This window comes from Semicossyphus pulcher, unplaced genomic scaffold (genome assembly GCF_022749685.1).
Source record: "Semicossyphus pulcher isolate SPU_LCO1_2020_fin unplaced genomic scaffold, fSemPul1.0.p SCAF_15, whole genome shotgun sequence".
NCBI classification, from domain to species: Eukaryota; Metazoa; Chordata; class Actinopteri; order Labriformes; family Labridae; genus Semicossyphus; species Semicossyphus pulcher.
Genome location: NW_027211659.1, coordinates 10,650,484 through 10,677,835, shown reverse-complemented (window position 1 = coordinate 10,677,835; position 27,352 = coordinate 10,650,484). Strand labels below are relative to the sequence as shown.

The 27,352-nt window shown below is 40.9% G+C and overlaps 3 protein-coding genes across 3 annotated transcripts; 1 reads left to right on the top strand and 2 right to left on the bottom strand.

Annotated features, from left to right (window-relative positions):
• Positions 1–788: 788 nt before the first annotated feature.
• LOC138592608 (lymphocyte function-associated antigen 3-like) lies at positions 789–4,087 on the bottom strand. Its single transcript, XM_069663442.1, has 5 exons — positions 3,793–4,087; positions 2,781–3,071; positions 1,281–1,553; positions 963–1,064; positions 789–832 (listed from the first exon to the last, which is right to left on the bottom strand). The coding sequence occupies exons 1-5, from the start codon at positions 3,839–3,841 to the stop codon at positions 789–791; spliced, it is 759 nt and encodes a 252-aa protein (XP_069519543.1). The 5' UTR covers positions 3,842–4,087.
• Positions 4,088–6,772: 2,685 nt separating this feature from the next.
• klhl6 (kelch-like family member 6) lies at positions 6,773–14,213 on the bottom strand. The gene is made up of 7 exons (XM_069663340.1): positions 13,957–14,213; positions 13,710–13,875; positions 11,149–11,598; positions 10,812–11,049; positions 9,573–9,775; positions 7,837–8,050; positions 6,773–7,642 (listed from the first exon to the last, which is right to left on the bottom strand). The coding sequence occupies exons 1-7, from the start codon at positions 14,211–14,213 to the stop codon at positions 7,344–7,346; spliced, it is 1,827 nt and encodes a 608-aa protein (XP_069519441.1). The 3' UTR covers positions 6,773–7,343.
• A 3,169-nt stretch (positions 14,214–17,382) lies between these two features.
• LOC138592607 (immunoglobulin superfamily member 3-like) lies at positions 17,383–26,951 on the top strand. The gene is made up of 10 exons (XM_069663441.1): positions 17,383–17,488; positions 18,879–19,250; positions 19,361–19,777; positions 19,882–20,280; positions 20,371–20,742; positions 22,240–22,602; positions 22,688–23,080; positions 23,494–23,886; positions 24,953–25,330; positions 25,419–26,951. The coding sequence occupies exons 1-10, from the start codon at positions 17,425–17,427 to the stop codon at positions 25,616–25,618; spliced, it is 3,351 nt and encodes a 1,116-aa protein (XP_069519542.1). The 5' UTR covers positions 17,383–17,424; the 3' UTR covers positions 25,619–26,951.
• The last annotated feature ends 401 nt before the right edge of the window (positions 26,952–27,352 follow it).

Below are 27,352 nucleotides of genomic sequence, written 5' to 3'. Positions count from 1 at the left end.
TTAAAAATCAAAAACATGCTATATTATTATGTTATTTATCTATTTGTAATTGAAAGGATTGTAGCCGTAGCTCTCTGCTGCAACGCCCCCTGTACACAATGAGCACTTCACACCAGTCTGATAAAGCTGCTACACGCTGCATTTTTAGCACAACAACTAACAAAGTGAAAATGCACGAACACATCTGGTGACGAAACTTGCTCAGTGTCTAAACATACATTTTCCGTATAATTATAGGAATTACAAGAGAGAAAGAAAAAAAGACTCAGGAGAGCTCAGCGGTCCAGAACATAAAAGGTCAGTTTTTAATAAACTGTGTTCAATGTCAGTCTTGGACGCTTTCTTTACTTGTCAGTGACTTCTTTATAATGAAAACAACAATCCATAAAACTCTCAAAATGTCCGATTTCTCTACAATTTCCACTCCACTTTGTTCTTTCATCTGAGTAGGTCTGAAACTAGTGTTTGACATGATCAGCCTATTGAAAGACATGTTATTATTCTGAGCAGCAATACTCTGGTTCAAGATCTTTATCAAGTCAATCAATTCATTCCTAAAAATTGTCAACAAAATATTTGATAAAAGACTGAAAATGTATCGTACCTCTGGTTGATGACTGTTTTTCCTCATCTCCTTTTGCAAAACATGCTGAAAATAAGAGTGAGGAGAGAAAGAGGAAAAAAATAAAGCATGTTTTTTTAAATTGTGAACATTAGAGTCAATAATAACAGCTGCTTGTTTAATAATACTGAACATAAAAAGCTTTGAAGACATATTCTGTCTGTAATCATGGAGGAACCTCTTCTTCTGCCCCACTGAAAACCTCAGATACTGAGTTACACATAGCTTTGAGAATACATGGACATCTGTCAATCTATACTATGAATATCAGCTGGGACTCCTTAGTGAATTACATTATTTTTCACTTCAATTTGGATTAGAGTTTTTATTTTTACTGTACCTTTTTGTTTTCGTTTGCAGCACACTATGCCCAAAACCAGTAGACAAATTACTAAACCCGTGATGACCAAACCGACAATCAGAGCTACAGATGAACTTTTGTCTGCACAGAAACACAGAAGTTAGAGACATTTCTAATTATATTACATGCAAAACAACAACTCCATATAGTTCTGTAACACAGGACATTTTGTCTAGATTTTCAATATAAAGTCACGTTCTCACTCTTGAGACAAAGACTTAACCTTACATTAAGCTTAGTATTTTCTGAAAGTGCATGTGCTTTAAAAGAACATATAGTGTCTATGTAAAGTCGTACCAGGGTAGCATTGCTTTGCCGTGAATGTAGCTGTTACACTGCTCAGAGGGTTGCTCACTGAACAGCTGTACACTTCCTCATCGTGTTTATCTCCCAGTGATATTGTTAACTTTTGTCCTGAGTGTAGTTTTCCCTGTGATCTCCACTCAAACTTCAGTGAGGACTGAGGCGGTCTGGGCTCTGCAGAGCACAGCAGCGTCGCCTGGATTCCAGAGACGTCGGAGCTGCTGCCTTCATTCGTCTCACAGGATATGGTCGGCATGGCAACCTTGTCTTAATGAATACATAAATAAATGAACATGTAAATTAATACATATTTTAGTAAATAATTATATAATGTTATAAGTTTAAGTAACAAACTATTTGGACTGATGTATTACATAATGGTATACGAGTGATTAAGCAGTGACTAAAACACTTAGAGGATAGAATGCTGTCATAGTTAAAGGAGACTGACACTGACAAGCTGCATATGATATGACATTGATGTCTATAACTCTGACTTTGTACTGTAATAAAAGAAAGTCACAGTACATCCTACTTAGTACTCCTACTAAACATTGATTATCTTCAGATACTTTTATGACTAATACTGTACAAAGTAAGCAGGGCACCGACTGTTAACTTATACCAAGGCCATCATAAAAAGCAATGTCAATAAACCACCTATAAAATATCATTTATAGGTTACGTATCAAAAGATAATCATGCTCTTGATGTCTATTATAGTGGCTCACAACCCACAGGTGCAACAGTCATTTGCAATTTTCTGTTTATCAGTTTTAGAAAATACATTCAAAATGTCACTGTGATAAAAGATAAGAAAAATAAAACACAAAAGTTTATAGAGATCTTTTTTCCTACTGGCAGTGAGTCAGTCTGAGGAATCTTGTTTGTTTTTACATGGCATAGAGTTGTTATAACGAAACTTATGCAGTTATCGCTCAAGTAATCTGATCGGACAAGAGTCATTCCATGAGTGCTGATATAGAGAACAATAGCACTGTGACTTTTTACTATGAGTATCACTCCGCCTCAGCCAGGTGTTCTGAATAGTGTTGGCATTGCAGCAGACAATCTTTGTCTAGATTAATCAAGCGAGTACCTCTGACTCTCAAAAGCCGCCAAAGCAACTGCGGAAGTATCTGAAGCTTGTAGACACACACAGAGGAGCAGAGTGCGGGAAAATGGTTGTGACATAGTTGTGTTGGTGGAGCCAAATTAATGATTAAATAACCAAAAACGAATCATCTTTTGTAGAACTGAATAAAAGCAACATCACACTCTACGTTGTGCTGTTGTACTGAACATCAGCACGGCTGTGATCTGGTCGTAGGCACAAGTCTGTAGACAGAGAGCGAAGTATAATCACAGGCGTGCTGATATTCAGAACAACAGCACAACTTAGAGTGTGATATTGCTTAAATCTATTTCCACTTATTAAAGGCAGGTACCAATGCTAATGGATTAATTGTTTCATTTTGTTCGTAAAAGACTTACCTATGACCTCCAATTTAAATTCTGAACTATGTAAATTGTTGTTTATGTCTAGTTCATATTCATAGACGCCGCTGTCTTCAAATCTGAGGCCAGTGATTTCAAGCTCTGCAGTGACCCAACCCAGAGTGACCCTGTCTTCAAACGGGCTGTACACATGCTGCTCGCTGCCATCAAACTCCACCACTTTGTTTCCATTATGTTTCCACAGAATTGAATTTGGTTGCCCGGAGATGTCCGGCCTCAAGAGGTGCCCCGTCCCCTTGAGGACATATTTTGGAGACTGTCCTGCAACTGGACACAAAGGATAGATAGGTACAGATAAATGCATTAGCCTATGTATGGAAGAATAAAGTACATTTTTAACATTGAAAATTATAATAACAACTCAAGACCTCAGTAATATACACCTGGATTCTGCTACACCTGTACAGTCTAATACAATCCCATGCAAATAACTCTGGTTTAAAATTCTATACACATGAATCTTATAATGTTAAATATGTGTCAAATCTTTGCAAACACTGTGCTGGAACGCTCTACTATTGCCAAAGTATGAACAACAAACAAATTGGCTAAGTAGAGAGTTGTAACTGCGGTTGTTATACTAGACCGTGCAGGTGTAATTACAGGTGTAAAGCATCTGTTAAACATTTGTTTACCTAGTTAAAACAAATAAAAGCAGACATAAACAGGCTAACATCATCGGGTGTATTTCTTGATTTTTTGTTCATATTCAAAAGTAATGCTATGTTCATATGAATAAGTCTAATAATAATGACGTATCTAATAACTACACAATACGCTTATCATAAGCCTGTTTTTGAAAAACTGTTCATACTAAATGACCAGGGACATAAAATGTATCCTACCTTATATGAACTATTGAACTCAACTTTGGGTAAATGATTAAATCTGCACGCTATCAGGCCTGCGACAACCTGCAGTTTCCATGTGCACATAGAAGTGCAAAGCTTAAAACATTAGCACCGACGTAATCTGCAGACAAACTCACCTGGGCAGGAGGTAAAGATGAAATAGACCAGGAAATAGTAACGAGACATTTTAGAGAAGTAGAAAAGTCACAGGTATGCTACACAGCCGCCGTCGAACATTTACTTTCACTTTGTCTTCGCAGGACTTGCTCGCAGGTGCAGGAATAAACTAACAGTCGTCGTTCCCGATTTAGGAACTCGAGCAGCTAATGGGTTGTTCTTTTTCCTCGAGCAAGTTCGGACAGGTTTTGGCTAATACAAAAATAATGGAGTTGAAGCGCAGGTAACGCAAGGGGTGTGCCTGCGGGGTAGAGAAACGAGTCCAAGAGAAAGTATTTTGCCCAGGTGTAGCACCTGAGTTTCCGGCGTCTTGATTTATCTGACCTTCACAATAAGACTTACGCCTGACCATTGTTTATGCCCATTGCCTAAATTCGAAGATACCAATGGGAAAAGTGAATTTGGGAGCTTATAAATTTAACAACAAATTTCAGTGCAAAATCTTGAAAATATGGAAGAAATGTAATTCTTATTTTCAAGCACAGAAGGCATACAGTTTGTTTTTTTTAAATGTTTTTTTTTTTTATAGCTAGCCCATTAGCAAATCCTGGGATCCTTCCCAGACAGGATGAAAGATGTTCTTGTATTATCTAAAATGTGTGTCTCAACGTCAGAGGCCAACGCGTTTGAACTCAAACCCCTTTCAAAGTAAGTTTTCCTCGCATTGTTATAACTTTCGAACACAGCGTTTTAGTTTGAAATTATACCGGAAGCTCGCCTTTGACAGTTTGGTATCAATGCCAAATGTTTACGACGGTTGTGTGAGGGTTATTGTATGCAAGAGATGTGTGCATGGAGTTCACGGATAACTGGAAACAAGCTATGTGCCGTAATTGTGTCTCTCATCTATGAAACCAGTTTGTGTTTGTCTTTTTATTCAATGGTTTGCAATTTGCTTTAAAACACGTACGCGATGTGCAGATAGGACGATGACGTTTTATTAATCCAAAGGTCATCGGCACATAAAATGTCAAATGTGACTTTTATGTCCAGTAGATGTCGCACTTGACTATGGTTAGTAGGCTCGCACCAGTCTTCAAACGCGGAAGGAAGGCCCTTGCTTTCTGAAGAGAAAGGCTGAAGATACTGACCTCCCCTGACCCCCTTAACCTCTTGTTCGTGAGGTGTATTTTCATATGCTCTGTGTGTTCAATTGCAGGTGAAAAACACTTTGCAGTTGTTTCATGAAAACTTTAAATCAATTTTTTACATGGCCAAATCAGAAGTTTAAAATACAAAATATATGTACTGTGATTTTGTTAAATTTTATGATCATGGTATTTGTTGTGTTTTACTTCATAATCAAGGATGCAAAGTAGCATCAATTTAAAATACAACTGTTATAAAAACTTGAACTATTAATGAACAAAGTAACAGATGGAAGAAAATTATTTTTTCCGTGCTCTCTATAAGAGCTGAAACTTGCAAGCAAGTTGCAAAGATTGTACTCAAAAGGTAAACCAAAAAAAGTAATTTGTAACTTCAGAATGCCGATTGAATCATAGATATGAACAGTTCAGAGCAGTGTGCGCATGTTCATCTGCAGTTCTTCATGTTGTATAATGTTAAAGGCCAGTTTTAGGGGGATTGTCTGATACAATTGTCCTTCTTGTGTTATGGTTAATGTAAGTTGAGTTGAGCAATGATGGATGGCCTTCATCAGTGCCTCAGAAATCAATCCATTTTTTAAGTGTCCTTGTTCAAACCCAGAGTGTGCTTTTTAATTTGACTTAATAAAAAAATACTTAAAGATTTGACAAAAGGTGCACATTGGTAACACAACTAGAGGAATACTTGAGGTAAGATTGGCCTCAAAGCTCAAAGATGCTACCTGAGGAACAGCACCATCTTGTGGCCACTTTGTGTTACTGTAAAATCTGTTCCTCTATGACCACTCTAAGAGTACTATAAGTGTGAGTGCACAGAAGGTTGGAAGGAATAACTGTAATATGTTGACATGTGAAATGGTAACTGGGAATCTGCAACATCACAAACAAACTGAATTTATTTTCTACCTGAAAATCTTTTATTTGTTGCATCCTCTTCCACTACATCGATTTTTCTTTAACATGTCCTGTTAAAGCTCTTATTATCTGGCCAATGTATCTAGAATATTTTGCTCTTTTGTGTTTACATTGTCTTTCTCCTTCTTCTTACAAATCTGCATCACGATGTTGAAATTTCGGCAAAGGTAAGACCCGTTTATAACAAGTGAATCACAAGAAAACGGTTTCTCTTTCTGTAACAATGCAGCACGCGGAAAAGAAAGTCTTGACTGAAAGTCTCCCGGCCATAGACTGTACAAAAATATATATATATTATAGATACAGTCATTGCTCCCGGCACCTTCACCAGTGTCCCCAGAGGCTATATCGTCTCAGACTATAGTCGATCCGAGATTGGTACTGAATATGCTTTCAACCAATCTAACTTGGTTTCAATACCAACATGTCTGCTCTGTGCTTTGGTCAACTCTGGTGGGGAAATGTTCATATTTCTGAGGTCTGCAGGCCAAAAGGCAGAATACATCTATTTCCTTCTGAGGGACAAAGATCATTCTCTCAGTACATGGCTGTTATGATAGTTGTTAATACTGTATATAACATTGTTTAAATGCATCTATAACTCTGGCATTGTCATATTCATTACTGTGTCTTTTCATTCTGAAAAAAGTGATGGAAACAACATTAGAAAAAGCTTAATAGAAAGCCTACTGAAGTCTGTTTCAGGATTAGGATTCAATATTTAAGCAATATCACATGAGAGGGAGTGATGTACTGAATATGTGCACTGCTCTGATTCAGGCCTCAGAGAAAAAAACACAGAGATGCAAAATCTGTGTGCTAAAATTCTGCAGAAAGAAGCAAACCTCTGTATTAAATTCATTGATGTTTATTAAAATAATTAAAGCATTTGATTTAGTAGAGTTCAAATGCAGAAATAAACATAACATATTCACACACAAAGAATTTTCTCTCCCCAAACTATAAAAATAGACGTACCAAAACTCCCAATATCTGTGGTGTATTAAGAGGCAACATATTCTTGGTGAGTGTGACTGTAATACATTGATTACCACTTGATGGCAGTGTTGACAGGAAGTTGAACACATACTGTAGGCCTATCACAAAAACTAATCAGTTCAGTCACACATAGTGTTTGTGTGCATATTCTTTATATGCATATTATTTAATTTAGATATTTTTCCAATCTGTCAGCAATGTTTCACTGGTCAGCACGTTATTGCAATATGTATGTGGACTATTTTATATCTGTAATGTTCATGAAACAATGTATTTATCGTTCTTGAAAGTTCTATTATTGTTTTAATTAACATTTTTTTATCAGTATAAATCAGGTTGTAGTTTAAAGGCGATTGACTATTTGAAAATGTGCATAAAGTGACATAAAATGAAAACATCACACACACAAAACATTTATGACTTTCCTTCACATTTCGTTTTCAGTCGTTCTCCATGCATCATTTCAGTCCTGTTCGCAGAAGCCTGTGTCACTGGCACTCTGAGGTTGGTGTTACTCTGTGTATGTGTGTGTAAGACTTCATGAGGGTCACACTGCCGTGGTGCGACACTCCCATAGGTAGAACACACTCTTCTGTGAGCAGCCCTCTTTCAACGTCCCAACACATGACTGTTGAGATGACCAAGTTTTTGTTGTCCCGTCCCCCAGTGATGAAAAGTTTGTTGTTACAGGCAGCGATGGCGCAGCTTGCCCTCTCCCCCATACGTGTCACGAGGGACCATGAGTCAGACAGCGGTGAGTAGCAGTACATGGCGTGCATGGCACCACCTGGGAGCAAGCAGAGCAATTTACGGTAAGCATGTAATATCTAAATCTGTGAAGTACCAATGTAGTGAAATTTGACACACAATAATATCCGTTAATTGTAGTGTAGTAAAGGAATAGAGGAGCATTTAATGACAGCAATCAAATTTAGCACAAATACTTTGTACAGTACTTGAGTTGAGATAATGCTAACTTACCAACTATATAGATGCAGCTCTTGAATGTGACTGCATTAGTGCATTTGGTTTCTATGGGAATGGGCGCCCGCAGTTCCCAGCAGTCTTTTCCAGGTTCCCAGCACTGGACCTGATCAGTCGCCAGCTTTCCATTCGGCCCGCCACCAATCACATAGATCCATCTGTCAAAGCTCGCAGCGGCAAAGGAGCTAACGCCTATTGCAAGAGGGGTCACCTGCAAGTAGAGACAAAAGGGTTTCTAATGTAGTAAATGTAACGGAATACAAAGAGAACGGCACAGAAGTAAATGTTTCATATAGTGTTTAAAAGCAGTTACATTTATCAGTGTCAAGGTGTCAGATGTACAGTTTTAACACCTTTTGTACACAAAAATAACAACGTTAAGGAGCTCCACGTTTTAATTTCTAAATGCCCCTTCTCAAAAGTCCTCTTTTTTCATTATATCACATTTTATTTCACTTTCATGACCAGGGTTCCCCCTTAGCTTTCAGTCTCAGGTCCCCTCCTCTCTTAAGCTAGCAAGCTCAACAACTCCAACCAGAGTCAGTTAGCACCTGTTAGCTAGAGCAACATCAATGTCAAAGTCATTCTAAATGAACTAGCTACTTCTGTAAATAGTAAATATAGAAAGAGAGGACACAGACACTGATATATTTTATTTCTTAATTTTAACAAGGATATACATAGCGCTTGGTTTATAACTATCAAATTGACGATAGAGCAACTGGCTAGCTAACACAGAGTTAGCCTCTCCAGTGTTTGTTTGTGTCTTTGATCTTATTCTGAAAAACATCTGTAAAACCCAGAGTTTCTTTTTTACTCAAGCCAACAGGAGCTAGATAACAAGAGCTAACCGGTAGCAGTTTGTCAGTTTGCTAGCTTAAAAGAGGCTACATGGTTACCTGTAACGTAAGAGGGCAATGACTGCGCTACTTCATGAAAATTGAACCCACTGTTGTTGTTAGAATGAATGAGTTAATCATGAGTTGAGTTTTTAAAAATTCTTTAAATGTTTCAGAAATGTTTTGACCATTTATTTAACATAATTTATTTATTTAGTATTTATTTCCTAATTTATTTTTATTAGTTAAACATTCAACATTTTAAGAGTTCAATGATCCCAATCAAGAATGTCCATAGGAACTCATTCCCACTTTTAAGACTGGGAATATGGTCTACGAGGATAGAGTGATATCTTTGAACCTGGATAAGGTTTTTTATCCGCTAATTGTGGGCAGAAAAAAGTAGCAAATTTTAATCTATCACCTTTTAAAGTTGATACTGTACGTAGGATTAATATGAATGTGTCTCTCTGGCCTTTTGAAAACTTAAAGTTTAGTATTCATACTTTTAGCTCTGTTTTAGTCTTCACCAGCTTCTGAGGGAAGTACCTTGAGCTGCTCTTTACCCAACATGTTCACCAGCTAAGGTTGTCTATCTGTCGTCAGATGCTGGACAGGTGGTTTACAGTCATTTTAAGAGCTTTTAAATTGAAAATAGCGGCCTGCTGTGATTGGAGATGATGCTGGTGAGAGCAGTGGGAAGCAAACTAATAAGTTTCAAGCATAATACTGAAACACGGAACTGAAAGACTGAGGGGGAATCTTCACTATGACAAACAACTTTCCCATACAGTATATAGTCACTGATTTTATCAATAGCTCTCTCTTTAAGGAGCATTACGGTGTAAAGGAACTCATTAGCGCCACTATCATTTAAAAGTCTCACATGTTTACCTGTGTCCAGCGATTGTGAAACGGATCATAGGCCTCTACACTAGCGAGTCTCTGAACTCCGTCAAATCCACCGAGCACGTACACCTTCCCCCCATGAACAGCCATCTTGTGTCTCCACCGCCCAGTCGCCAGGGGCTCGATCTGGATCCACTTGTCAAGGGCGCCGTTATATTTCCAAACATCATGTTGTGTCTCTTTACCTCCTACAACAACAGGAACATGTAACTGTCACATGTTACACATGTTTATTTCATCCCAAACATGAATGTTATGTCTACACCATCATTCTGTAAATTCTCATGAACTGGTCTGAACTTTCACACTGTAGTTAATATGTCACAGAACTGTAAAAGTAACTATGAAGCTAAAGTGTCAGTTGCAGTTCCTGAGTTGGGAAACACCTAAAACCACAGCAACCGTTGCTGCAGATGATGTCACGTCTCCTTTGCTTGGTTAAGCTGTAGCCCACACTATGGATTCACTGATGAAAACAACATTTAACAAATAAAACATGTACAAATACCTGTTTACATGTGGATACAAGATAAATATAACTTGATAACTCGGCTGATCAGTAAACATTTTTACTTTCACTTTTCACCACGCACATGCACAGATAGGACCCAAAGGGGGCTTGAGCCCCTGCTCTTGTGCCCCCCAAAAGTGATCTTTTTAAAAATTCTATCCAATATAAAGACAGAAATGTAAAGAAGTATCCACGAAAAATATGCCAATTCAGGAAGTACTCCCCATTCCTCACCCCACCCCCTCTGAAATGATTTTGTCGCAGTCAATTAATTAACTTTTCAACGTGTCTTGACTTGCCATGAAAAGCATGCATCACTCCAGTCCCACCCCGCTCGGTTACAGTGAATGATATCACTAAGGTAGGCACTGTTTTAATTATGAAAGCAACCAAAACAACACTTTTTATGTTATCCATTAAATAAAAACAATTGAGTAGGTCAGTAGGACTTAGCCTCTTTAGTCCGTACTCGCTAGCAATCAAGCTAGTCTAATATTCATGCAGGGCAAATGCATTACAAATTAATTTCTGAAGCAGGTAGTAACGTTTTGTGTGGTTTTAATCTGCACAGGATGGCAGCGGTGTGACAACATCAGGGTGGGGATTAGTGTTTCTGGTGGGGCAAGTGCCCTTTTCTTTGGCTTGAGCCCCTGCCCCCAAAAATGTCTGTGCACAGCCCTGCCTTTCACCAGAAAATATGTGACTTCTCTCACCTGATATGTACACTTCATTGCGGAAGGTGATGCAGGCAAACTCCACCCATTTTTTGTGTTGGGATTCATCCTCCATTTCTGTCATTGGCAGCCGGGCGACCTCCAGCCTGCTGCGCCTGAGGGGGTCCAAACAGGTGACAGTGGATATGAAGCGTTCGTCTTTCGTGCAGCCTCCAATGATCAGAAATACCTCTGATAGAAAGTGCCGTACCCGGGGTTTTGTGCGTTCAGAGACCACCTGTAAACACATACAACACAAATTATACTACAATAATAACACATTAATAATTGTTCTGTGTGCTGTAGAGTGTTTTTAAAAGGTACTAAATACACTGACCTCCCTGCCACACAGGTGATAAGTGCGGGCCTCTTGCAGCAAATGAAAAGCCTCACTGCAGCCACGAATCAGCTCATCCGACTCCACTTTTTGTACAAAGTAAGCAGGCTCCAACAGCGGCAGTCGTACGTGTGTAAGCAACCTGGCCAGTAAAGGAGCGCGTTCATCCTGCCGGGCTCTCACCCAGCGCATGAGGGCCTCGAACACACACTCCTCACACTCCACGTCCAGGTCGTCCCTCTGCAGGACGACCTCCAGAGACTCTGCCGGCAGCTCCAGGAAGTCCTGCTGCTGGACCACCTGGGAGAACTGAGAGGTGATGTAGTCCTGAGCCCTGGTCCTCAGGGCCGGCAGGGCGTGGCTTTCAGCGAGATTCAGGATCCCGATGCAGCTCTCCAGGTGAAGAGACTTGCTCAGAAAGCCAGCACATGCATCCACAACACGCAGGAACTATTAGAGACAAGACCAGCATTTGCATTACAACGAGTTTGCACTTTTATGCACACATACAGGATGTGTTGTTAATCAGATAAAGCTACAGAATAAGACTTAGTAGACTGAATTGTTTACGAAGATCTCAGTTTCGTTCTCTTTGGCTGCATCTATGGCGATAAACGGTAATTGCAGGAGCGCACTTCCCACATAGTGTCGCATGTGTGACGCCCACGGTCAGCTCAGGTTGAAATTCTTGATTTTCCTCGCTGACGGTCGCTTTCCTTTTTAGACTGTTTGCCTTCATCTGTGCGACAAATTAATTTCTTTTTCTTTGGATTTTCACTTATTTTTGAAGTTGTATCTGTAGTCATCGATCTTTTCTTTGTTCTTTTGTCTGTAATACTGCAAATGCAAAGGCTTTCATCAGTGGGCCATGGCCTCAGTCACCATTGTGTTACCTCATTCGGCGACAGATAGTGACTTAACAGACATTTATTTAAATGACAATCTTCAAGGTTATCACTTTAATAAGACTACCGGAATTTCAAAAGGATGCAAAACTATAATTAACAAGACATAACATTTTTGTTCGACATGTGAACCAAACTCAAGCAAATTTTACAAGTCAATGCAGAGTTGTGAATAGTCCCAATTACGCTCAACCACATGAGTAGAAATGTTTAAAATTGAGCAAAAATATCGCAAGACGTTGTGTCGGGAAAGCCTGTCAGTTTTGAGTTTGTCCTGACTTCACGGGGGAGAAAAATGGAGGACAAATTCAATGTAGCTGTTTGTAGGCACCCAGAATCTTTGATTGCAGCGTTCTCTACAACGAGCAAAGTTAGCATTTGTGTTTTTCCCTTTGGCGGTTAATGGTCAATATTAGTGCCAGTAGCATGAAGTGAAAAAGAACTGGAAATAGGTGCCAAGGGCCAAAACAAGTTTAAAATTCTTGGCCTAATTGTCGACAATAACTAGAGTTGCATTTTTAATAATATTCTGTTAACATTTGTGTTATAAGTTCAGGCAGTAAGCACTTTGTAACTCCCCTTGGAAAGTCCTTTATACATAAGTTTAGCTGCGTTTCCTCAGACTGTACCATTTATCGTGATGTGATCGTAGCTCTGACCTAACCTTAAAGCAGTCGAAGCAGTGCGTACCAGACAGCTTGAACATTTAAAAACCTCCAAATCTAAACCATTAACTGTTTGTCACAGAAATAGAAGTGCAACAGCCCAAACACCTGCCTCCTTCGTCTTGTGTCACAGCTGCGAGGTTAATTTAAGCCGTATGGAAAACTCATCCTGAGTGTAAACAACTGGGCAACTTTCACTTCCTCATAAGAGCGAATCATCTCACACTCAGTGTCATGTTTGTTCCACTCGTAACGGGGAAAAACAGTGAAAAGATCACAACGGTTGGAAGATTATAGATACAGTTTAACAACACGATGGCGTCGTCACAGCGCGGATAAAAATAATCACTCCTACAGAATGTGTTGTTCCGAGTGTAAATAAATCCAGCTGTTCATTGTTTATGCTAATTCTGCACCAGAGCAGCTTTAAACATGCTTTGATGCACCGTGTGTGCCGACTGACTGATAATAATTCAACGAAACAACGAAAAAGCAAACTTTTGCTGATGTTATCGAACATAACACCCTTATTCTGGTGGTTTGTTGCTTCCACTTAAGAATCACATGATCCTTCATGTGGTAACACTTACAGAATGAGAAAGTGTAAGTGATAAAACATGTTTATTATTAACTACATTTAACAGAGTCTTTTTCTTCTGGCTGATTTATGTTTTCAAGACATTGTGTTTTATATTTTTGAGGGGGTTTTTTTAGTGACTTTACATAACAATTAAAAGATCCAATTCTTTGATAATTATAGTCCAAATCAATCAAATAAGAACATTTTATCAATTTTTAAGGCTTTAAAAACTCTGATTGTTGCTCAAAGTTTACAAAGAACTTGATTATACAAAGTAATCTTCTCATCTCTCTGCCATGTTTGCTTGTAGCTTTGGTCATCACCCTGTCATGTTTCATGCAGCCTTTTTGTGAAGCACTTTTTTTCACACATTAAAAACAAAATACATTTCTATATTACAATTAATTTTACCTGAAATTGACTGGCAGCTTCTAGAATTTTCTGGACGTTTGAGTGCGTAAGGAGGGCTTTGCTGGTGTACGTATACTCCAGGAGAGAGCGCATTGTCCCGCTGTCCAGCCCCTTTATCTCCACACTCTGCTCGTAAGTCTCCCTCAGACCGCTGCAAAACATCGCCCTACACAGGAAGACATTCATTTAATAACACTTAAAGCTAAATAATTGTAACACAAAGAACTTTGATGAAACTACATTCTACCTGAAGTACTGGCTGGCTGCGGCGAGTATGGCTCTGTGGCAGGGAAAGTCATGTCCCTGAACACACAGCACCACATCAGTCAGCTCTCTGTTCACTCGGAGGGTCTCCATGCCTTTCTGCAGCTCCACAGGGAGGCCTCCATCCTCCCAGTGTAGCTCACTCGAGCTGGTCACATTGTCTCTGTCCTCTTCTGGGCTGGAATCGTCTCCAAGAAGCAGCAAGGGACAGTCAGTAGTCCTCTCCAGTGAGTCACTCATCTTTTACACCAGAAGCTCTTCAGGTAGTCTTCGCAGAAGAACGGCGTGCAGCTGCTTTGGGTGCACCTGCAGCAGTACGAGGCTCCCTGTGGTTTACACTCGCAACAGTTCTGTCGCTCTGAGATGTGGATTTGTTTTTTCCTGTGCTCTTCATACTTCCTATTCCTGTTCAGAGAGGAACCTGCGTATGTAGCAACACTCGTTTCTAGACACTTCCTCTTCTTATGCTGAGTTAATTTCTACGTAAGTTACTAATTTTTTCCTCTTTTATCAGAACCACAAGTCTACTCCAGAAGATCACACCAAGAAGAAAACACTCAGCATCTCATGCATGGGGTAAAAGTGTTATTGAAGTGTTGTAAAGTTCCTTTAAACACTGTATGTTGTTGTGAGTCTATAAATCTGCAATCAGCAAAATTAACTGATGTCATGTTGCTTTTGCATCACACAGTCATTCTGGCATCTAAGTGTGATACAGCTGATGATAATCATGAGGAAGTGATCTATGACTAAAGATGGCCCACTAAATTCCTGAGCCAGCAGGCTGATTCAGGTTGAGAAAGCTGAAATAGCAGCTTCTGCCTGTTCCTTGTTACAGAACTGAGGTGCCATTGAGCAAGGCCCTTTGCTATGACAAGTGAGCCTTTAAAGTAAGATAAGATAATTCGTCCCACAACGGGGACATTTACAGTGTTACAGCAGCAGAGTGGAGAGTGCAACATTACAATAAAGGGCATGTAAAAATAAGTAGGTAAACAAGTGTATCCTAAAAGAACACTCACAGAGCTAATAAGATGAGTGAACAATGTATCTTAGTCAGCATGTGTACAGCATGAATGAACAGAAGGACCACCTGATGTAATAATAATAGAAGTTTTGCACATGTTGAGAAAGGAGATAGCAGGAGTGTTATTGCACATTGTGTCCGTGTGTGATTATAGAGTCTGACCACGGCAGGAGGAAAAGACCTGCGGTATCTCTCCCGCCGGTGAAGGAGCCCGTCACTGAACGAGCTTCCCAGCAGTGTTAGGGTCTCCTGCAAGGGCCGGGACGTGTCGTCCATCGGAGACGACAGTGATGGAGAGTCTACTCCTGACCCCTTTTCGCAGGTTGAAAGGGTTGCAGTGAGAAATAGAATTAAAGTGACTCACTTTGCAGTTTTTAGAGGACAGGAGAGGTAAAACTAGTCGAGCAAAAACGGGACAAGTTGTTGAGCAGATATTTTCTTTCCATATTTTCTATATACGACAATATATAATAAAATACAAACACTTTAAAACACTACTTTAAGCAATATCACACTCGAGGTCGTGATGTTGTACTGAATATCATCACTGCTGTGATTCGGTCGTCGGGTTAGATAATCACAGCTGTGATGATATTCAGTATAACATCACAACCTCGAGTGTGATATTGCTTTTATACAACAGTTTTACAAGCAGCAAATAGAAGTAAAAAGTAACAATCAACAACGATTGTATTTTGCTCCACTAAATCATCTAGTTCCACAACTTAACTGAAATTGGACTTTTGTTGCCAAGCAACACAAACATTCTCCTGCACTCTGTGTCTACAGGTTACCACAGATCAGCTGTTGTTAATGTCATGTACATTAAACTGTAGGTTTTAATGCATCCTCAAACAATGAATTAAGAGTCTACTGTGTGATTCAGAGGTACCAGCTTGATTAATGTAGATATACATGGTCTGCTGTAATGTTAATTAACAGTATTCAGAAGACCTGGCTGAGGCAGAGTGATGTTCTCTATATCGGAACTCATGGAATGCCTCTTATCCAATCAGATTACTTTGTCAGAACTAACTGTTGTATATTTTAGTATATTACACGACGTCACATTCTCACATCAAATTGTATCATACTATATTAAATTATATAATGGTATTATTTTCTTCCATTACCATTGTTAACATCATACTGCATATATTTATTAAATATACAAAACACAATTTTAATATATATTGTGTTAATTGTTTGTGTAGCACCGATAGCTGTGCTTATATCATAAATAGCTGCACTTCTTGGCTGCCGGAGTTGCAAAACTGGATTTCTTCTGCACAAATATTTTCACAATTCTCTGATAAAGTCTTAAATATTTTTAAATCACTGTGTTTTATTTTCTGTACATGCTCTCCTATTTTATTTGTAACTTTAATTTATTATTTATTTAATTCAAAAGCACTCTCTGTTTGTCCTCACCTCTTATCCTCTGTGCCGCTGTAACGTGAGTTTCCCCTCGGGGATCAATAAAGTCTTATCTCATCTCATCTTATCTTCTGCCCAAACATTCCTTTCAAAATAAAAACAACAAAAAAGATCAAAAGGATGATAAAAAGAAAAGTCAAGTCTTCAATTTGACCCATGTTTGTTTTAAGATACACTAAACAGATTTTCTATCTACCTTTTACCTCTTATGAACAAATACATTAAATGTTCCTGGCATGTACTCAATCTGTGGAGCTCAGATGCTGAAAGGTGAATATAAATCACAGCTGCAGCAGACGTTCACGCTAGCACCTTGTCCACTAGATGGCAGTGTCGCCTCATTGATGTGCAACACCCGTTCTAACGTGATTGAAAGGAGTCTAGACATACTGTATTTCCTGTAACAGTTTGTAGAAATACGTCAATGTTAGACCCAAGCTGTTTCGTAGCAATGCAATTCAACCACATTTTACATAGTTTGTGAAACCGGAAGTTACACATATTTTGTTGCTAAATAAAAAAAGATTATCATACTAGTTCGTTATACTGCAGAAACGTTGAGACATGGAAGGCTGCCTTTCTCTGAAGATATTTGTTCTCAATAACTGTTGTGAGATTTGTGTCAAATCGATTTTGTACCACATGAGGACAATGTGATTTTACATACCAAATATACTATGCATATAAACCAAATCACATTTAATGCAGATCTGGAAACAGCTATTTTTTTGTGATTTAAAAACTCTGCTATTAACTTCTGTCTATTTTTAATAAATTTAAATTACAATAATACAAGCGCAGCATAATGCAACTGTGTGTACATGCAGGAAATATTTCAGACTTCCTCATGTGAACCTTCAGGAAGCCTCAGCCACTATGATATTTGTGTCTGGCACAGACAGATTTTCACACACAGACTGACTGACAGCCTGCTTGGTCACATCTTCTCTGGTGTGAACACTGTGTTATTTCTGAAGCAGGTTCAGGATGGGGTGCTCCCTGCAGTGGAGGGTCCGTTTGCTCCTTTGTCTTGGACTATTTCTGCACTGTGGTAAGTGGAACAATACATAACAGCAGATGGATTGGATTGTGAATGATCATGCTGAGTAGAAGTTAAATACGCAGAGCTCAATTTGTAAATGTGCAATTATTAAAAAAAGAAAGTAATTACTTTAAGTAAGGAGGTGATAAATGGAGCGAAGAACCTGGACGTTCTTGAACGCATTTTAAGTGGATTTATTTTCATTTGGCACCAGATGATTATGCCCATCTCTAATACAGCACTATTGATCCAAAAATAAATGATAAAACACTGAGACATTTACATATTAAGCTTAATTCATCTGAAAATACTGTGTTTCCTTTTAACTAATTTTTTATATTTTCCTAAAGTATCTTTTTGACTTCACTGAAGTTTCACTTATCGAATTATCTCACCCTTTAAAAAGTTTGTGCAAACAAATAACAGGCAATTATGTTACATTTTCACTTTTCTTTTGGATGGTAATCAGTGTTCTTCAACAGACTTCCCCCCCTTGTTTGCAGGCACTGCAGTAAATGTTGAACACATTTAGAGCTCCTGTGAGGAACTTTCTGTTTGTGTAGTTTTTGGCGCCCCCTGTGGACAAAGCCGTAACTCTTATCTCTTTGCTGATTTTGTCCTCTACATGCTGAAGTGGTGGTTCACAACAAAAAATCTCATCCTGCTTTCTTTAACAGTCATGTGTATCACTATTGTTCCATTTTTGCCCTTGAAAATGTAAACAAAGGCAGCGTGCAGTTAATTGTTTCGTCTGAGACCGACCCCCCGCCAGCAGTTTCAGGCCTTATAAATAACTATATAGAAATAATCAATCTTGTCGCTGATTCTCTGGTTTGCTTTTGTAGGTCATATAGAGTCATCAGAATTAATTTCAGTCTGTTTCATAAACAGCGAAAAACTCAGGAGCTTTAAAGGTATAACAAGTCGGATTTTCCTAGAAAAATATCATATAGACTTTTACAAATATAATATAATCTAAATCAACGCTTATGGGCCTCTAATCGGCAGTTAGCATAGTGGTGCAAAGGTAACTGGCCGTTAGCATGCTAGCGCAAAGGTAACTGTGATGCTGTCGGTGTTAGCTCTGCGGGGTGGGCGTGTTATTGCACGAGAGAGTGAGCTTCTGGTGACTGAGAGCCCAGGACGAGGAGTCCAGTTTGAATGTGTTGTTGACAAAATTTAAGGAAAAATCCTACTTATTATACCTTTAAAGTATATTCTGTAAAAGTGTATTTTTATTGCATATTTGCCCACCAACTTAGGGGACACAGAGTTTGCTTTAAATACCCAGAAATACTGAAACAAAGGTTTGACCCTGACATGCAGCACCCGTATGAAACATGACTGACACTTAAAGTTGAAGCGACTGTCAAATCTACGCTTTGCTTGTTTCACTCAGGAGAAGCACGTGTGAACACAGAAACTCCGACCGGTCCTCTGTACCGCGTGGAGGACTCGCCGCTCTCCATCTCCTGCAATGTGAGTGGCTTCAAGAATGCGGACATCAAAAAGCACTTTGAAATCCGCTTTAAGAGGAATGCAAATTCAGGAGTGGCGAACATCATAAGCTCCAATGACCCCGGCTTCGGCTACGCCTCGTACCAACGCCGCGTGTACAGCAAGGACATCACTCTGGAACGTGTGTCTGCGAACTCGGTCCTGTTTGAGATAAAGCGCCTGCAGAAAAGTGATGAAGGGGAATATGACTGCGGTGTGATCAATCCAGAGTATATATATGATGGAACCTACAGCGCTTTCACAGCAGTGAAAGGTAAGCAGTCACAATTGTAAGACAAACTCAGCTACAGTTCTGTTTTGTTAAGATTGCAAAAATGTTTGGATTTTCATGTCTTTATCTTTGTTTCTGGTGTGGCTGTAAAGTGATTGACAACTCCCTCAGTGTTTCATCACCTGCCTCCACCTCACGGAGCTATAATGAGGGCGACACTTTCACTTCAACATGCCAGGCCTCCAGCAACACCATCCAGCACACCCATCTGTCTCTCGCCTGGTATCTCCATAAAGATGGCGAGGACGACGCTCAGCCGATCATTTCTCTGGACAGGTATTTCACACTGAGCCCCGGCCCGGGCTTTCAAGGGCGTTACCAGGCTGGGCTAATACAGTTAGATAAGATAGGAGAGGCCACGTACAGGCTAGAGATGGCTCAGCTGAAGCTGTCAGACCGGGGAAGAGTCTTCTGCCGGGCTCAGGAATGGATCCAAGAACCAGACCGCTCCTGGTACTCCATCGCACAGAAGGACACAGACGAAACTACCCTGCGTGTCACAGCCAGAGGTGAGAAGCAGCAGCGATTATTAAAATGCAAATGGTTTGACACATTCGTGTTTGCGTTTCCTCTGTGGCTTCTTCACAGGATGTGTGTCTCACTTTATTTTCAGTGGTGGTGCCAGACACGTCGTCGCTGGTGGTGAGAATTTCTGCACAGTCCACAACTCTGCAGGTCGGGCAGAAGCTTTCCATCACCTGCAACATAAACGCACAGAACTTAGAGGACGGGTTCTTCTCTGTGGCCTGGCTTAGAGGAGGGGTTGAGCTGGCCCGCATCGGTCCAACAGGTGTTTTATCTGTGGGGCACGAGTACAGCGTGCGAGAAGGAGAGCTCAGGGCGGCCCGGATCAGCGACAACGATTTCCATGTGAGATTGCAGCCTGTGAGAGCGGAGGACCAAGGAGAGTATTTTTGTCGAGCATGGCCTCAGAAAAGAGGCCAAGACGGTGCTTTTATACAGGGGGCGGCTCAGGACTCCAACTCCCAGAGGGTCATCATCTCGGCCACAGGTCAGTCAACAAGGGAGCGGACAAAAATAAAGTCCTTATGTTTCTATTATTGTGCTCATGCCATCTGTCCGTGTCCTTGTCTCGTCACAGAAAGCGGCCTCTCGCTCCAAACGCTGAACGATACAAGCATTAAGGAAGGAGACGGGCTGAAACTCACCTGTAAAGTCAACGGCTACAAAGGTCAGCTCTCCGTCAACTGGCAGCGCAAATCGACAGCCACACCAGCGGCCATTTTCACCAATGTCATCAGTCTGAGCCAGGAGGGTGTTACGGGGAAAGTGGAGGAGTTTGAAAGCCGCAAAGTGAAGGCAACACGTCCAGCGATCGACACGTTCACCTTAGAGATGGATGAAGTTACACCTGAGGATGCAGGTGTCTACCAGTGTGTTGTGTCTGAGTGGGAAAACAATCGGAAGACCAACAGCCGGTCAGAGACTGCCACTGTGACGGTGACTCCTGCGGGTAAGATACGTCTCCATCTGTCTGTGTGTTACAAATAATTCAAGACGATTAATGAAATATTCCCACTGACACAGCAGATTCTAAAAATCTAAAGGGTATGATAGCTTAAAAATGAGGATGGATGCTTCTCTTCTGGTCACAAGTCACTTTCATTAGCATGCAAGAAATCACAAACCTTAATTGGAAGAAACGTAAAGAGTGCCTGAATGCTCCAGGGAGGATGAACCTTTTACATTTCCATTTGCCTTATGAGCCACCTCGGGTCAAAATCTTTAGCTTGCACTCAGGACATTTCAAAACCCAGAAGGCAGATTGCCATGACATTTGCACAGGCATGCCTCCAAGATGAGAATCGTTTTTGACTTTAACGCTCACTAACTTTGAGCCCGACTTCACGTTAAGAAAACCAGAACCTTTCTATTGAATAGATTCGTGTTTTAGAGTGAGATGAATATTGCAGGGAGCATTTCCAGGGTTTTAGAGTTAAAGTTTTGTTAACATGCATTTTTAAAAATTACACAAAACAATAGACTACAGATTCTCTCTGCTACTATTAGCATTCAGTACTTGATATTTAAAGCCAATGTCCATCCCTTATCTATACCGCTTATCCTGGGCGACAGGCAGGGTTACACCTTGGACTGGTGACAGTCAGTCAGAGGGGTGACACAGAACTGTGTCCCAGTCCAGGGGATGCAGCCCTTCGAAGGCTGTATCTGAAGGCTGACTGCGTCGCAGAAGCGCGTCGACAAATGCGTCCTCCGTTTCCCGGGCCGTGAAGGATCCATCGGGCGCGTCCTTCGCGGCCCAACTTATCCCGAGATGCATTGCGCGCTAATTCAAACGAAATGGCGGACTTTCACGCGGTCGAGGAATACACTTTAACTTACACATATTAACGAAAACAGTTGAAACAAATTATCTTTAAAATAAAAGGTTAACGTACTCAACGTTAGTTATGCTAGCTAGTTAGCCTGTTAGCTACCTGTTGCTAGGCGACAGGAGCGATGTTTGGTGTCGCAAGACCGTCTCATTTCAGATCGCCTCCTTCAAGGCTGCAGCCTGTTGATTGGGACACAGCTACAGAGACAGACAACCATTTACGCTAGCAGTCACAGCTAAGGGCAATATAGAGTCATCAAGCATGTGTTTAGACTGTGGGAGGTTGCCGGAGTACCTGGAGGGAACCCACACATGCACAGGGAGAACACACAGAACGGCCCCCTACGTCCGAACCGAGATCCGAACCTTCTAGCTGTGAGGCAACAGCGCTAACCACTGCACCACCTTGCAGCTTAATGCTAATATGTAAATATAAACTATAGTTTGATCATTTTTCAAATATTTACTGTTTCGTGTTTTGAAATGGCATTGAGAAACAGTCTTCAAAGCAGCTTTGGGAGGAAAACTGAGAGAAGAGAAACTATTACTCACATCTCTTTTTTACTTTGTTGACTCTATTCACATCAACTTCCCTTTTTTCGATTTGTGTTACAGAGTCGTTTGTCAAAGTGAAGCTGATAAGTCGCAACAGTGTGGTGACTGTAGGAGAAAATGTGAAGTTGATGTGCCTGGTCAGAGGCGTACACGTACCAGTGACAGTGGCCTGGAGCCTGCAGCGCGACGCCTCCATCGATAACATCCTGATGGTGTACTCGTCTGGTGCCATCAGCTGGTCTGGAGAACAGCAGCACCGCTACCAGCTGAAAATAGACAAGAGCGAGACGGAGTTAATTCATTATCTTCTTATCAATGCTGCGAGCCACGGGGAGGCAGGAAGATACCAGTGTAGCGTGTCACACAATGCCCACAAGAGGCCAATGCAATCTAACCCGCTGGCTGTGCAGGTGCTAGACCCAGGTACTGCTCAAATTTGCAACGCTACTTCCCATGCTCTGTCTCACAATATATGACTAACTGTGTCTTCACTGTCTCCCTATCCCAGTGAGCAAACTCATTCTGACCTCACCCCCGCCCATGACTGTTAACATCGACACAGACGTAGAGATGAAATGCTCAGTCAAGTCAGAACCCTCTGCATCGTCTCGCTACAGCGTTACCTGGCAGGTTGAACGAGAGGCAGAAAAAAAGACCATTGTGAGCTCCGACCGGGATGCACAAGTAACATTCGGGTCCCAGTTAGAGCCGAGCGACAGACAGCGAATCAGCCTGAGGCGCACTGAAGGCCGCAGTTTTGAGTTGAGTATTCGGCAAGCTTGGATATCAGACAACGGGATGTACTCTTGTGAGGTGGCGGAGTGGATTCAACGTCCTCAGGGTGACTGGTATGAGCTGTCAAAGATGTCCACAATTACACATCTAACAGTTACTGAACTAGGTAAGTTTTTATATCTTTCAGTTGTTAATTCCTGATTTCAGAAAGTTACCCGGCCCAGCACATAGCCCACTTTTACATGTTGGTTTTTGCTGGAGCTAAAGCTATATTAGTTTGGACTGAGCTAGGCTAAGAGTTTCCAGTCATTATGCTAAGCTAGGCTAACCAGCAAATTGTGGTAGCAATCTACAACACAACAACATGATATCTATCATATGTCTAGCTCTGGTTTTGGCACAATGAAACATGATAGTGGAAGTATCATATGACAACAATGCCCACAAGAGGCCAATGCAATCCAACCCACTGGCTGTGCAGGTGCTAGACCCAGGTACTGCTCAAATTTGCAACGCTACTTCCCATGCTCTGTCTCACAATAGATGACTAACTGTGTCTTCACTGTCTCCCTATCCCAGTGAGCAAACTCATTCTGACCTCAGCCCCGCCCATGACTGTTAACATCGACACAGACGTAGAGATGAAATGCTCAGTCAAGTCAGAAACCTCTGCATCGTCTCGCTACAGCGTTACCTGGCAGGTTGAACGAGAGGCAGAAAAAAAGACCATTGCGAGCTCCGACCGGGATGCACAAGTAACATTCGGGTCCCAGTTAGAGCCGAGCGACAGACGGCGAATCAGCCTGAGGCGCACTGAAGGCCCCAGTTTTGAGTTGAGTATTCGGCAAGCTTGGATATCAGACAACGGCATGTACTCTTGTGAGGTGGCGGAGTGGATTCAACGTCCTCAGGGTGACTGGTATGAGCTGTCAAAGATGTCCACGACTACAAATCTAACAGTTATTGAACTAGGTAAGTTTTTATATCTTTAATTAGTTAATTCCTGATTTCAGAAAGTTACCCGGCCCAGCACATAGCCCACTTTTACATGTTGGTTTTTGCTGGAGCTAAAGCTATATTAGTTTGGACTGAGCTAGGCTAAGAGTTTCCAGTCATTATGCTAAGCAAGGCTAACCAGCAACTTGTGGTAGCAATCTACAACAAAACAACATGATATCTATCATATGTCTAGCTCTGGTTTTGGCACAATGAAACATGATAGTGGAAGTATCATATGACAACAAGTATGTTTGTCTGGTGTTTTTCTTTTTGTCTGGAGGCTTGTGTTGCTCAACCACATATGTGAACTTTAGTCAGCAAAAGAACCACTTCTCTATTAGTGGCGTCATATGTTTTGCTGTAGTTGTTGTTGGTAATAACTTACGTGTTCTGCTTTTAGGTGTGTATGTGTTTAAAGTCATAATCTTGAAGATGTTAATAAATGTCTGTTAAGTCACTATAAATCGCTGAATGAGGTAACACACTGGTGATTGAGCCTATGGCCCACTGATGAAAGCCTTTGCATTTGCAGTATATAGTATTATTATGGACTGGCTGTTTGGTGCGACTTTTGCAGAAAAAAATCACAAGCGGCGCCCAGTTAGTGACGTGTTCTCCATCAGCCAGCAGTGGTTGGTCTGCCAGAGAGGGTAGGCGGAGCTAAGCGGCTGCTTTTCCACTCTCTGCAAGTGTTGCGAGTAAACAGTAATCTACTATGGATACTGTGGCAAATTCGACGCTCAGATGAAGGCAAACTCGAGAGTTACAACCGTAACAAAGGGAGCCAACCGTGAACGTCTGGTTATCTGGGACATATGCGCCCACAATTGCCCTTTATCGCCATAAGGTGCCGCGAAAGAGACAGAACTGAGATCTTTGAGATTATTTCTTTAATTCTGCCTTTTGCAAAGCCTCCTAATCTCCCTTTCGTCTCCTCCCCAGACTTCACTCCTGTCTGTCTGCGTACGTAGAATTTAATTTAAGGTCTCATTGATTGGTAACCTTGTTAAACTAAAGTGTAATGTGTGCTTTTTCACAGAAAAAAACCTGTCCATTTTAAAGAAAGAAGCGGAGTTGAATGTGAGCAGTTCTGAGGATTTCACCATCCCCTGCCAGATCACCAAACAATCCAGCAATGAATCTGAGTTCCAGGTCACGTGGTTTTGGCAGAACCAGACGGCCATATTTACATCATACCGAAACGCCACCCTGCAAGACAGGCTTGGTAAAGGTGATCGGCTGAGATTTAGTCACCCTTTGCCGGCCCAGTTCATCCTTACAGTGTTGAAGCCCGGTCCTGAAGATAGCGGCCTGTATTCGTGTGAGGTAGAAGAGTGGATCCATTCTCTGACTCATGGGTGGAGGAAGCTTGCAGCGGAAAAGTCCGGGTTTATGACTGTTAATGTTAATGCAGAAGGTAAGCACGTCATAATATTGTTCCTCTCTACAAATATCAGTTATTAAACACCTTTTAAAATCATAATGAGGGGTCTTCTTTTTTGCAGGAGACGCTAGACGCATTTCTGAGTGCAACTCTGGGACCTGGATAGGGATTCTGGTGGCTTTCATTATCTGCGCACTTTTGGTCATATTTCTGCTGGTGCTGAAGATATGCAGGGGCGAAGTCTCAGGAGGAAAGAAGTCAGGCCAGTCTCTGTGGGCAGAGCAACATCCTCTGAACACCAAACCCAGTGCAGAGGACTGAACCTCACAGACCAGAGGAGGAGAGGAGATAATAAGAAAATGCACTCATAGGCCTGCTTTTAATTTGCCGTGTAATATATGACATTAATTCAAACAGTTCCACTGAAAATATTCTTTATTCATTTTCATTTAAAGTCCAATCATTTCTGTTTAAATTTGTCTGCTGATAATGTTTTAAAATAATGTTTTAACTCTGTGCAGCCAGGGAATCATTTTGCCTTTATGAATTAATGAAATTCATTAAACCCTTAAAATTAAACATGCACTTTTCATTTTACAGTGAACACTTCTTTGAATGATCAACAGCCTCTAAGTGCCTGCAGTGGACAGTTGAGCTAGGCGGCAGATCAACTCTGCTGCTTTACAGTGCAACTACAAAGCTGTCAGATTACTTTTTTTATGTAACAACATACCAGGCAGCTTGTCTTTGATTGGGAGAAGTCAAAGAGTTGCACAGCGACGGCTATAAGCACAAAATGTGGTGAGATTTGAAACTTCTCTCCGCATGAGACACAGACATGAATCAACCAGGAAGTGCTCCGTGGGTTCTGCAAGAGCACAGGAAGGCAGTGTGGTCTGCTAATTTGCTGATTGTTGAATGTGACAAGCATCTGTGCAGACAGACAGTGTTGTTACAAAGGTTACATTAGTGCAGGGGAGTTGTAACCTATCAGTGAAAAATATCACTAATTACTTACTCTTCTTGCAAGGTTGCGGATTATTTGGGATGATGACCATGTTTTATTTGTATCGGGTCAGATCAGCGGACGTCTTGATTCAGGATCGGACCGACACCAGACCAGTCGCACGCCTTCTCCTGTTACCATCATTGTCATCTTGACAACCTTCAAATAATTCTGTTCGGATACACAGCAGCGGAGCTCCTGTGGGGGCGGCTTTACATGGCCTGGCACCAGGGTATTTAAGTGAGCTTTTAACACCTTATTGCCCAGGACGGCACCTTAGATCAGCCACATTAGGCCTGCTAACTGTACTGGAGTCGAGGTTGCGGTCAAAAGGTGATTGAGATTTTTCTGTAATGGCACCTCAGTTCTGGAACAGTCTTCCACTCTGTATTCACTTCACTGTTTCCGCTTTTAAATCCAGTCTGAAGACACATTTCTACAAACGTGCCTTTTTAGCGGACATGTATCTCTATATTTTAACCTTATTGTATTTTGCTTGTTTTATTTTAATTTTTCTTTTATACAGTTGTTTAACTGCATGCTTGTATTTTGCGGTTTTTGTGTTCGGTGCATGTTTTAATTTCTGGAAAGCACTTTGTGCTCCTGTCTTGAAAAGTGCTATACAAATAAAGTATTATTATTATTGTATTATGTATGTATTATAGTGTTGTGAATTCTCTCCTGCTCCCTAAATGGTGGCATCTAGTGGACAGGATGTTTACTACAAGTGACTCCAATTATTCCCTTGATTGATTGAAATTGCCAGCAGGTGTGTTCCCAGCCCCTATAAGGCTCTCACTCAGATCTGCTCACTCTGCTCACCACCAAGCCATGCGTTCCTGAAACAGTAAGCCTGTTATGTTCATTTGTATTTAACCGCCTTCCTTTGTAGTTTATTGTATTTTAAGTGACTTATTATTTGTGATTAATCCAGCTGGTGGTCTTTTATTTGATGTGTAGTATTAAGCTTGTTTCAGGGATTCTGGATTATGTATTACTTGCAGAAACCGTGGTTGGAATGGAAAATAAACCTAAGGTGGACAGCTACA

Coding starts and splice junctions, on each gene's coding strand:
- LOC138592607 (XM_069663441.1), top strand. CDS start 17,425: ATGGGGTGCTCCCTGCAGTGGAGGGTCCGTTTGCTCCTTTGTCTTGGA. Junction 19,251..19,360: donor CGCTTTCACAGCAGTGAAAG/GTAAGCAGTCAC, acceptor GTGGCTGTAAAG/TGATTGACAACTCCCTCAGT. Junction 20,281..20,370: donor GGTCATCATCTCGGCCACAG/GTCAGTCAACAA, acceptor GTCTCGTCACAG/AAAGCGGCCTCTCGCTCCAA.
- klhl6 (XM_069663340.1), bottom strand. CDS start 14,213: ATGAGTGACTCACTGGAGAGGACTACTGACTGTCCCTTGCTGCTTCTT. Junction 13,876..13,956: donor GCAGCCAGCCAGTACTTCAG/GTAGAATGTAGT, acceptor CTTCCTGTGTAG/GGCGATGTTTTGCAGCGGTC. Junction 11,599..13,709: donor AAGCTGCCAGTCAATTTCAG/GTAAAATTAATT, acceptor TGTCTCTAATAG/TTCCTGCGTGTTGTGGATGC.
- LOC138592608 (XM_069663442.1), bottom strand. CDS start 3,841: ATGTCTCGTTACTATTTCCTGGTCTATTTCATCTTTACCTCCTGCCCA. Junction 1,554..2,780: donor ATTTAAATTGGAGGTCATAG/GTAAGTCTTTTA, acceptor GTATTCATTAAG/ACAAGGTTGCCATGCCGACC. Junction 1,065..1,280: donor GGCAAAGCAATGCTACCCTG/GTACGACTTTAC, acceptor GTTTCTGTGCAG/ACAAAAGTTCATCTGTAGCT.